Source organism: Corvus brachyrhynchos, unplaced genomic scaffold (genome assembly GCF_000691975.1).
Source record: "Corvus brachyrhynchos isolate BGI_N302 unplaced genomic scaffold, ASM69197v1 scaffold136, whole genome shotgun sequence".
Taxonomy (NCBI): Eukaryota; Metazoa; Chordata; class Aves; order Passeriformes; family Corvidae; genus Corvus; species Corvus brachyrhynchos.
In genome coordinates this window covers 1,909,641-1,922,056 of record NW_008239080.1, presented here as the reverse complement: position 1 = coordinate 1,922,056, position 12,416 = coordinate 1,909,641, and the positions used below count along the sequence as shown (strand labels likewise).

General features: G+C 36.1%; 1 protein-coding gene across 1 annotated transcript in view; it reads left to right on the top strand.

The window, feature by feature from the left end:
• The window catches only part of ADGRB3 (adhesion G protein-coupled receptor B3), a 449,879-nt gene that overhangs the window by 418,111 nt on the left and 19,352 nt on the right, over window positions 1–12,416 (top strand). Inside the window, exons 26-28 of the mRNA XM_008637622.2 lie at window positions 6,760–6,855; window positions 8,198–8,237; window positions 10,789–11,432. Of these exons, the coding sequence (XP_008635844.1) occupies window positions 6,760–6,855; window positions 8,198–8,237; window positions 10,789–11,432 (780 nt within the window). The remainder of the gene's footprint in view (window positions 1–6,759; window positions 6,856–8,197; window positions 8,238–10,788; window positions 11,433–12,416) is intronic.

Genomic DNA, 12,416 nt, shown 5'->3' with positions numbered 1-12,416 from the left:
GAAAAATAATTTATGGTGACATGTATAGGAACAAGTGAAAGAGGAAAAGAGAAAAAGTGAAAGAGAGGGGGAAGATCAGTTATTTCCAAGTGCAAAATATCAGTATAAAACTTTACCAACTTAATTCAAGGTGTCTTTTAATCAATCCCAAGTACAGTTTATTTCTAAGTTTTAGTATTTCCCAATGAGTATAGGAAAATGCAAACATAAATGCTCTTCTGAAGACCAAAAGCTGTAGACTTTTATGCTCTCTAAAACAGATTCAAACACAACATTTTTTGTGCTTATACTGTCTGTGAAAGAGGACACAAGGAGATGATGTGTTGTGTTGGTGAAGATCTACCATTTCAGTTGTACAAACTCAGGTACATACGAAAATTATGGGGACAGCAAGGATGAAGACAGATGAGTGCTGTGAGAACAGCGAGGACAAGCATTACCCTGGCCTGCCCTTCACAGCTCAGTGCCACCTGCCACAGGATTCATCACCGCTGAAATCTGATGGCAAAGCTCCTACACAAGTGCTCTTTAATCTGGCTCTGGTGACAGCTTCTCTAACCTGCCTAACCTGCTAACTAACCCCACATTTTATTGAGACGGGTTTGAGAGCAGTAGCATAACAGCTTTGTTGGCAGATCTGTGGTAATGGAGCCCTCCATCAAAAATGAGCAGGTGGAGCTGGACTGGAGAGTAGTTCCTGGTCCATGGGCATCCCTATGTGCTAGTCATTTATTAACTTCAGGATATTTACCACACCAGTAAACCAAATTATACTGCCCAGCATATTTGCCTGGGATGGACAAAAGTTATTTGAAAGCACCTCGGGACTAAAAAAACCCAAGCAAGATGTTTCAAGAAAGGTTTGTTGTCAATGCTGAGTGAGGAATCTCACACAGGGGTTTCCCTTCCCACCACTGACACCCTTTAAAAGTCAGTATATTAATGAAAAATAATTATGAGTGACATAATTTATTCAATTCTTTCAGTATTGTACCACTTCGCATGAGATTTATATCACTATACTTCACAGTATGCATATGTGATTATCTTATCAAATAATGAAGTCTTCAATTTTTAAAGAAAAAATCAGTATCTTGCAGAATACAGCAGCTTACATTGTGCTGATTCCTTCTCATTTTAATCACACTGTTAGGGGCTATGAACTTTTGTATTTATTGGTTTGTCAGCTCTCATATTGGAAGGGGCTTACCTCATTTAATACATTTTCGTTTTTCTTCCTTTGGCTTTTCCTTTTGTTCAGGATAAAAATATGTGCAGGATAAGAGATAATACTCAAGAAAAATCCATTTTATGTAGAACTGTTGTGCAGTCCCCTTATTTTCTTCAGCAGTTTCTTTCCCAATATGATTTACATCTGTGAAAGAGGGTAGACTCATCTGTAAATCTGAAAGCCATCATTTCACATATTCTTGTTACTACAAGAACAGTGTCTGGTAAGACCCTGCATCTATTTTCAATAGGAAGAATTGTGATTTCATCCTGGTTTTCCTGTCTGTGAAATTTTTGTATCCATTGGGATATATTAATTAGCCTAGAAGGGCACACCACCTCCCGCTCACTGTCCTAGGGAATCATTTTTATTTTAAAATATATACCTTTTGCTCAAGGTTGCATGTGAAACATTCAAAACCAAAGCAATATGAACAGCATTATCATTCACAAAGTCATAGAATATTGTCAGTAGGAAGAGACCCATAAGGATCATTGAGTCCAACTCCCTGCTCCCCACAGAACTACCGAAAACTAAACCATATGACTCAGTGTTGTCCAGACACTCCTCGCACTCTGGCCATGGCTTGGAGCCGTGACTAAGTATGTTCCAGTGACCAACCACCCTCAGGGCGAAGAACCTTTTTGTAATGTCCAATCTGAATTCTCATATTCATTTAATTTCCTCATGTTCTAACTCCATATCCTTGTGTCCTAATTCCATTTTCTTGTTTCTTTTGTAAGGATCCAAAGAGGCTGAAACATATACCTGGTTACCAGTCACTGATTTTGTCAAAAAAAGACCAAAATCTTTAAGAAATTCTTAACAAAATTTAGCATAGCACTGTATAAAATAAAATTTTTAAAAAAAGTCTGCATCAGTGCAGTAAAGCAAGTAAAGCAGAAGCTTATTTGGAAAAAAAACGTATTTTGACTGTTGGTGAGAGATGAAAATCAACACTCATCTTCCAACAATGCCCTAAGCCTTGAATTAAAGACAGGTTTCCTATTCTAATGATAGCTCTTTGCTGCCAATGCTTCATTCCCAGGGAATGCTTCAATAATGCTGAACATCTCATAGAAAAATTCTTGTCTGACCATACTCCCCGGTAGGACTGTGGTGATTGAGGTGGAATTAGTCTTTTCTACATGTAAGCTCAATTTTCAAATTTGTAGGGTACCTTGGTGGGAACCACTTTTAGCTCACTGTTTCTAATTTAAGCAATATGCAAAAATACCGGATTGTGAATATGTTGACACAGGAATTTAGAATCTTAACTGTTTATGTGTAGGAAATCAGCTATTTATGGTTTATTTTATTCACTGCTTTTTTAGCAAATTGCAGATATATGTATTTATAAATATATATATATATAATCTAACTGCAAAGAATCCTTGCTCTGTTTAATAACTAACAGAAGTTGTTCCAGCACGTCAGTCTTAGCAGTTACACGTCCCAGCTCTAACATGGAAATTCTAGAAGATAGGCATTTTATAAAGCATCTAAATAATCTGTTTACATGGTATTTTAAAAAATGACCTCACGAGAAGACTTCCCAGTGAGGCCCAAAAAGCACCAAGGTTTGATAAGATTCTCCCTTATCAAAGTGGAGGAGGTGTTTCGTCTTCAGTCATGACAACTTAGGCAGAAATAAATGTACAGAGACAACTTATTCACTAATCAATAGATTATCTCCAGCCAAAATGATGATAGTGGTGTTGGTGGAAGATGAAGAAGTCTAGGAATATTGCTGACTGAACTCTATCTGACAGAACACATTTAATCTTCTTTAGTCCTCCAGACTAAATTGCAAACTGGTCAAAACTCTTGAGGAATGAATTAAGGCAATCTTTTTCATATGGGAAAAGAAAATTCATAGAAATTTCTTCAAGAAGCACAAAGAAGTAAATGTTGATGCACATAAATCAGTTTTAATTTCAAAAATGTGTATGGTCTGCACTTACTTGGTTCAGTTTGCAGCAGCAAAGTCATAGTTGTCTACTACACAGAAAGAGATGTAAGTCCAGTGAGTTATGTTTCACTCTGGCTCTAGAGTCTGGCTTTCCAGCTCCAGAGACCCTCAGGTGAGTACAGGGCAAGAGAATGGGCATCATGCAGAGTGGGCAATGCCGTTTTTGCACTGCACGTGGTACCTCCCAGCTGAAAGAATAGTCTAGTACTTGTGGTTGTCTGCAAAAGCATTTAGCTCTGCCAGTGCCTGTCAAGGAAATCCTGCCAGCATATTTGTCACTCTTGACGACAGCTACAAAGCTATCTCAGTTATAGCCTATAAGATTGATCTAGTATTTATAGCATGCCAGCACAGGCAAAACAATAATTCTGACTGTCAGGGGAAAAAAAAATTGGGGAGGAATATATCACCATAAAATCCAAACAAAGAGGACAACCCTGTTTTACTATGCCTTTATTGTCATTACATCACAAAAAGACACAGACTTCTACAATTATATATAAAAGCCCCTTTTCTTCTTCTTAGTTATATTGATATAAACATAAATGATGGAAACATTTGTTACTTTCTCTAACACACTATATGGAAGACCTTGCGTGATGGGGGCTGCATTAGGAAGCCAGGGATTTTTACCAACTAAGATGTACAACTGGAAGAGAACTAAGTGATAGGTCATCTATTTCTGTCCACCATCAATTCAGTGTATCTTGGAAAGACATTAAATCTTTCTAGATTTCTATTTCCTAACTCCTAAAATAAATACAATACTTTTTAAGCATAAGACTATTTGGAAATTTTGGAAGAAAAATGCAAAGTAGTTAGGTATTATTGCTTCGTGTTGCCTTCTTAGCCCAGAGAGCCCAGAGTTGTTCTTTTTTTTCCCCTCACCTTGCTGTTTAAACACCTAATTGGGCATTGGAAAATGGTGATGAATGTGTCGCAGAACAGAGAATGATACAAGGGATTAGTGTTGAAGCTCATCTATCTCAGCAAAACAGTTTGCCTGATCTGCTTGAACACAAGATGCTTTAAAGCTGATCTGAATCACACTGAGTAACTTAGGTTAATGCTGGCGATGGGAGGAACCCACATGTATTTTTTTCCTTAGCTGTGCTCTGCGGAGCAGAGAGCATTTGGATTAAATTCATCGTTGGCGTCTAGAGCCCACATTTCAGAATTGCAGGAGAAAAATAAAAAGTACATGAGTAGGGCAAGGGTAAATTACAAAAGCTTGGAGCTGATTGCTGTTGCTAAGGAAACTACTTCCCTGGTATCTGCACGTTCATCACATCTGTCTCTCCTTCTCTGCCTGACTCTAAGAAAATCTTGTAACTTGATGTTAAAAGGCAGGGGGAAAAAACAAGATTATGTTTCAAAGTAAAATGTAAAGACAGCACAGTCTTTACATACTCAAACAACAGTTTTGAACAAGCAGTCTAGAAGAGGAAGCTGGTATTTAGAAAGTTCAACCGTTTTGAATCTGACTTGGGTGAGGACATCTAGAAATTGCAACATATGTCAGTATCATGGATAATGCTAAATCTGACATTCTGTTAACATGTTCAAATCATATGCTGCTTGCACCTCAGAAGCTTTGTAAGAAACATGCACGTTTAAGAGGATCCTAAGATCAAGATTCACGGCTTTAATGTAGAAGGCACTGAAAGTATGACATGAGATTCTTAAGGTTGTTGGAGTATTAGAACTGGGGAACCTCCATGAGCACAGAGTCCCAAAAATGAGGAGGCCCACTGCACGGAGTGCAGTGAGATAAACAGTATGTTCTGAAGTAACAATGCTTTGGGGTCAATCATCATATGCCTTGAGATGAGATTCACAGCTGGGGATGCTTTGAAGGAGGTATTTTTTGTTATATTTTTTGTCAAATCACTGTGCCAGTGCTTATCCAAGAGTATAAAACTCTGAAGTGTGGCCTAACTTCAGCATTGATAAAGTGAGAGAAGACTTAGATTAAATTTGCAGCAAGTGGGAGATGCCAAATTAAATTAACATCAAACACATGGAAGACCAAAGCAAGTGTAGTGCCTAAAATCAGAATCTGAGTCTTGATACAGCACACTTTAAATTACAATATGTGGTAAGTCTTGGTGTTTTGGAATCAATACAAACCTTCCCATCTTGCTTCGTTCTTCTTTCTGCCCTATATTTGGCTCCCTCCACCTGCAACAGTCACTTATCAAGACTCCAGAGCACTCCTGTTCATTTAAGGGTTGAGCCCTTTAAAAAAATGCTTTCCAATCACAATATTTTTTTATTTCATTTTCGCTGTTGTGAGAGCAATAGAATATGATATGTTTAAAGGGGAAAGCTTCTCATAAGCAACAATTAATTAATTATCTTCTTCTGCTATTCACAAAATGTCCATGAATAAAGACAGTTTTCTCCCTTTTAATTATTCTGAATAAGACATGAAGTAATTTTTACAGATAATAAATGGAATGTCATTTTTTATAAGCATTTCATTCATAGTACTGTTATACTGAAACCAGAAATTGTTTGAATTTTTTTTTTTTTTTTAAATCTTGCAATCAGGAATATATTATATATTTAATATAGACACTTGCATTTCTGGAACTAGAGTTCACATTATAAAACATATTCCTAAAGTTGCCTTGCCATCCTTATTGTTGTACATCTGAGAAAGCAGTAAAATATGTTTGTATACTGCTGTCAACAAACAGGAACTGCATTTTCCTTTTGAATGTACCTCTCTGTTGAAACACATTTCTAACAGAAGTACTGAATAATAGTATTTCTTTAAACGTACACTCTGTCCAAAATGAAAGTAAAAAAAGCATTTCCTATGAAAAATGATTCCTCAAATATACTGTGTTTTAGGGGCAAGTCTTTGAATTTACTTTATGGATCATATTAATAAACAGTAATTTCTGATAACTTCCTTTTGTACTTTAAGAAATCTATGTGCAAATAGTCCACTTTTCTTCTTGTGCTCACATTGAAGATATTTCTCTCATCTGAAGAGCTTAGTCCTAGAAGAGATGCGCTAGATTCCCTGTACGTGGAGTTAAAGATTATTGTTGGAATCAGTTGAAATAGACTTATGTTTTGAAGTACAATTGGGATATTACAATAACTGTTAAGAAATGATTACAATAACTGTAAAGAACTGTCTTTCAAGAATCATACGTTTATCAAGAAGATACAGTTTATCTTGCAGTGGTTAGCAGTATATCTATTAATCCTTTTATCAGACCTGTACCAAAATGAATGAGAAGACAAAGCCAAATATTATCACCAAGACAGACTTGGCTTAAATACCATATAATCACTGTCTAGTAGCTAGTTCTGGCCATATATAAATCTAATTCTGTGGTCTTGATGTCACAGACGGACAGAATTTGTAGCAGCCACAAACTATAACAAACGTATGAAATGGCATAAATAAGCATTTATGTTTATTGCCTCTGATTTATTAAGTGGGCTAAAGAAAATTCATGCATTGTATTTGATATGGTTTTATTTAATCTCTAATATGATGTTACACAAGAGTCAGTATAAGGTATTTTTTTCACAGGTTCAAGATGCATTCAGATGTCGACTAAGAAATTGCCAAGATCCAATCAATGCAGATTCTTCAAGTTCTTTTCCTAATGGACATGCTCAAATCATGGTTAGCTTTTGTTTTCTTCTTTGGCTATGAATTTAGTGTTCCTAAAACAAAGAAAAAACTTAATGTTTTGTATGTGACAAGTTTGCATAGCTGAAATATTAACACCTAAGCAAAAGACAGTTTAGGTCATTATCTGCTTGCTTAAATATCTTATCTAGTTTTAAATTATTGGTGTGATTATTTAGTGGAGCACAGTGAATTAGTATCTTCCACCAGTGCTCTTTGGGACAAAAAAATTCTTACATAAGGTAATAAAAAATAATTTAACAATATACTGTGACTTTTTCTAGTGTTGGTGCAGGGTACTGATGTATTTCCCTTCACAAGGCCTTGAAAAGTGTTCTCAAACAAAACAAGGAGAGAGTGCTAGACATTCTACAAGGGGAATCTATTTAGTGTGTTAAAATAAGAGATAGTGAATTTGGATAATACTGTCAGTTAGTATATTCAGACAACATATTGGTCTCTTCACTTTGAACAACAGTTTGTCATTGACTATAATGGGGACAGAATCAGGCCATAAAGACATTCAAGGATCAACAAAAATGCAAGGTACAGCAAGCAGATGCCCTTCAAAATGATGACTCAAAAAACGAATTTATTGTTTGGACTTCACAAGCAAGAAAGAGATCACTTTCACTGGATATTTAGCATGGAATAAACTTATTGTGAAAATAAAAAGTAACTAAATTGTCTAACAGAATAAATAGTTTTGTTTAACTAGGAAAAGTGTACTTTGATTTCCAACTGTTAAAATTCTTCCTTAGTTCTCACAATTAATTTTTGCACAATGAAATAAATAATAGTTGTTATCAGGGAGTACAAAAATTTTATATGACTACATTAGTAGCAAAAAATGACAGAATGTTTTATAACAAATAAGCACTTCATAACAAATTAATGAGGTTTCAAAAAGGATGGACTACTTGGATTACATTTATTCACAGTAATTTGTATTGCAGGCTATTTTTCATACTTCTTTTCATAAATCTTCCTTAAAGAAGGTCCTTTGATGAGATGTTGAAGTTATTCTTCCATATACATTAAAAACTATACACTGTATCATTTTATTAAAATTATATACTCTACTTCCACCTATTTTATTTTATTTTTTCTGGTCAGGCAGCATACTTTGAAAACCACCCAGTTATACTTTAGGAAACTTTGTAAAGCTCTGCTGTTGTAAAACAATACACTTCACCTTCTCAGCAACAAGAAACCACTTTTAAGAGACTGTGACCCTGTAAGTAGGACATTTTGGAAGCGCTAGTTGGCAAAAAGGTATTGTGGTTTTTTTTTTTAATTAATAATGGCTGTTCTGTTTCACTGTTTCTTGTTACAGACTGATTTTGAGAAGGATGTGGACATTGCTTGTCGGTCAGGTAAGAACATTGAGAGAGTATTTAGCCAACAAAAAGTGGTCTTGTACGAGTTCCTTGTGAAGTGAAAGCCAGAAAAATATTGGGATTTAGCTGTTTATAGGTTATATTTATGAATTTAAACAAAAGAAAATGTGAAAAATTATGCCACTGTATGAATACATTTATTTGATTTTCTTACTAAGGTCTTTAACTAGAATTCAGCAGTTGGAAAGCAGTCAAAGGTGTGACTGTCTATTAAAAAGCAAATAGTTGTGGAAAGAAGATAGTTCTTCACATATTAAGCTTTCTTTCCCCAGTACACAAGCAAATGTGAAAACATAATTTTGCTTTAACAAAAAAATACAAAATAGTGTACCTTGACAGCTGTTTATATGAAGGATGCATCAATTTGCATTGATTTTAAAGAGGGTATGATTTTTAGGACTCAAAGTGAAATCAACAATAGCTTAAGAAAATAAAGTTTCATTCCATGTTACTGAGAAAAGTTGTGGGTTTTTAAAAGATACTTCAGTAGCGTGATCTTTAATCAGTCAGCTGTGTTTGTTTCCATATATTAAAGATAATGCATTTTCAGCCATTTATTTGCCAAACTTGTTTAAATAAAGTGCAGTGTAAAATAAATGACCATTTAAATTCTACAGAATTTTTTTAATCTAGGAGATATCCAGAGGACAGTTTTTCCTAGGGAAACAGTCTTTCCTAAACACCATCACTTTTCAATAAGGGGAAAGAGAGAGTGTGTCCTCTCTGCAGGGTGAGTCAGAGCAGAAGCCTGATTTAGCTGTTCTGCATCACCCACCTGAAGGACACTCTCTCCCTTTGCTGGCTATATGAGGTGCCAAGAAAGCTGATCTCATTACGGTGAAGTTTCAGTTTCCAGTCACCCACCTTTAAAAACTGCCGAATTTCTTGCAATATAGACTTAGTTCTTCCCTACAGATCAGTTTTAATATGCGCATGTATTTCGAAGGAATCAGGATCGTACATTGTAACACAAATGCATGTGTGTCACCATCCAATGCAGACAAAAATCCAGCACTGATCCATGTAGTTTGCACTTCTTACCTCTGATAACATAGCTCTGCAATACAGAGGGCCTTGGCAGAGCCATCCTAAAGGAGATTGATTTGAATGCAGTAACGAACAGGCTTAACTAGATAAGCGTTTGAACTACTTTCTGATAATGAAAAGTTTGAGGATAGATCACTGTTTGAAATGTCTGAACAAGTGCCACTGGAAACATTGAAGCAGCCACCGAATTCAAGTATTTGTGCACTGTTGTTTAGAAGTAAGTTATTCTTTTCATAATGGAAAAATGGCAGTTAGTTTTGCGTGAGGAAGGAGAGTCAGATGTCTTATGAGCTGCTTGCTATGGAAAAAGGCAGTGAACTGACAGGCAGGTACTCGGGGATACTGGGGGATCTGGGTCATCAGAGCCCTTGGGCAACCAGAAGGTATGCAGATGTAATACCTGAGATACTTCAAGTTGTCTTTCTGTCTTAGCCCATGAGGTGGATTTTGTTGTATAAAATGGCACTGGTGTGAATTAAAATACTTTCAAGCAGGACCAGGAAATCCCTGCAGCCAGATGGAACAAGCCCAGTAATTGGTTACTTTAATTTTTTTCTTTCTATCCTTTTTATTTCATTACAGATGTTGAATTATAGACTTACATTTATTTTTTTAAGATGAATAATTGTGATTGAATAGATGCTTTTTTTTTTTAAGCCATTCTTCAGTTCTTCTTGAAATTTTGTTTTTATGAGAGGATTATTAACTTTTACATGTGGAACTCACCCCAACAAAAATTGCTGGATGTTGCTACAAGTTTGACCAGGAAGGTCAGGCCTAGAACAGAAGTGAATTATGACTCTTCTATAAAACGTTTATGTTCTTTATAACCTTTCCAGATGCAGCAAAATATTCTTTCTGATACCAGTGCAATTTCTTCCCAATGTGGTAATTCTCTCATCACTTTAATTTAAAACATAATTTAACAGAGAAGAGTTTTTAAAAGTCAGTGAAAAGGAACATTTAGGAGTTTAGGAACACATGCTCATAGTTGTAATCTTACAGTAGGTCATTACAATGGATTGACAAAATTATTCTGCCTTACAATCTGTTTGACATTTTCCAGGAGGTTATGTGGAGTTAATAATGGCACTACAGATGTCATAGTGTATTTTTTTGGAAAACCCTTAATGAGTTCCACATGGCAGGCTTTTGCTTAAGCTGTAAGTCACCTAAAATCTATGTTAAGTCAGTAGGAATAAATGAAGAAGTGTTTTTAATTTATATAAATGACTGAAGCTAGTCAGAGATCAGTGTCAGTTATGCACAGTAGATGAAGAGAAAAAAAAAACCAAAAAACCAAAACCACAAAAAAGCTGTTGCAAAAATAATATTTATAAAATGAAACTTAATAAGTGGAAAGAAAAGTATTTTAGAAGGTGCACTGGTAAAGGAAGCACTGCTAGATAAAGCCACAAGAAAAAGCAGTGCTAGGTTGACATGGTTTCATGCTGTAAGAATCCTCTTCTCTGACCCACAGTTCTGCATAAAGACATTGGACCTTGCAGAGCAGCTACTATAACAGGAACACTTTCTAGAATTTCACTAAATGATGAAGAAGAGGAAAAGGGACCAAGCCCTGAAGGAATGAGCTATTCAACCTTGCCTGGAAACATCATCTCCAAAGTCATCATCCAGCAACCAACAGGTCTCCACATGCCTATGAGTATGAGTGAACTGGCCAATCAGTGCTTGAAAAAAGACAACAGTGAGCTGCGGAGGACTGTGTATTTATGCACTGATGATAATTTGAGAGGTGCGGATATGGACATAGTCCATCCTCAAGAACGAATGATAGAAAGCGACTATATAGTCATGCCCCGGGGCTCAGTAAATACACAGCCATCACTGAAAGATGAAAGCAAAATGAATATAGGCATGGATACCTTGCCTCATGAAAGGCTGTTGCACTACAAAGTTAATCCAGAGTTCAATATGAATCCCTCTGTAATGGACCAATTTAATATCAATTTAGACCAGCATCTTCCCACCCAAGAACATATGCAGAATTTGCCATTTGAGCCCCGCACAGCAGTGAAGAATTTCATTGCCTCAGAGCTGGATGACAATGCAGGATTATCAAGAAGCGAAACTGGATCCACAATATCAATGAGCTCTTTAGAGGTCAGTGATGCATAAACAAATTGCATGCTCTGTTGTTCTAATTTTATGATAAGACAATAAATTGTGTCTTGTGTCTAAGGGGTGAAGCTAATGTTTTAATTCAGTATAAATTATTGTTTGGGATCATACACTGCTGTTCATATTTCTCTTATTATCAGAAGTGTTTATACCTAGAAAACAAGACTAAAGTTTCAGAGCCAGTCTGTATGAAACAATATAGTTCTGGAGATTTAACATTCCACACGACTGCCGAGGATTTCGTGACCTACCAGGTAAAGTCCACTGGAAAATTCTGTGTTGCTGTTGCTATGAGAAGAAAAGCTATTCCTGCAAGATACAAGTGCTAATCATTGGCCCTACCTGCAAGCACATGCAGTTGAAAATACTTGCCATTTTATTGCTGACAATCATATCTATGTCAGATATGATAGGTCTGATTCTGCTCTCATTGGTATAAATCTTGGATTCTTCCATCCAGTAGTTCACCATTTACTGATTTAGTTTTGTTTGCATGTGCATGCAGGCATTGGTACAACTGATGTGTGCCGTAGGAACAGGTGGGCTTCGTGTGGAGTATCATAGATTTCAGTCAGATTGCAAAAGTGAACTGGAAAGCCTTTAAAAGGCTTTAAGTTATTACTACAGTCTGTCTGTAGGATTTAAGCATTTTCAAGGTGAAAACTATTTAAACAATTTCTTGAGACCTAAGCATCAAATACTGCTGTTTTTATTAAGCTTTTACCTATGAAAGCCAGGAGTGAGCTGGACTTAATGTCATACTTGGGCCTCCTTAAGAACTGGGAGTACATTTCACCAGCATGTCAAGTGTTGTGAAACATGGCATTTTGTGGGACAGAGAAAGACAAATGGGAAAAACATGGTACTCATTCATTCTCTGAAAGAAGTTACACATGGAAAAAAATTCTACTGTATGTGCAAACTTGAAGCCATTAGCTATTCCTCTACAATGTTTGGACCCGTCTG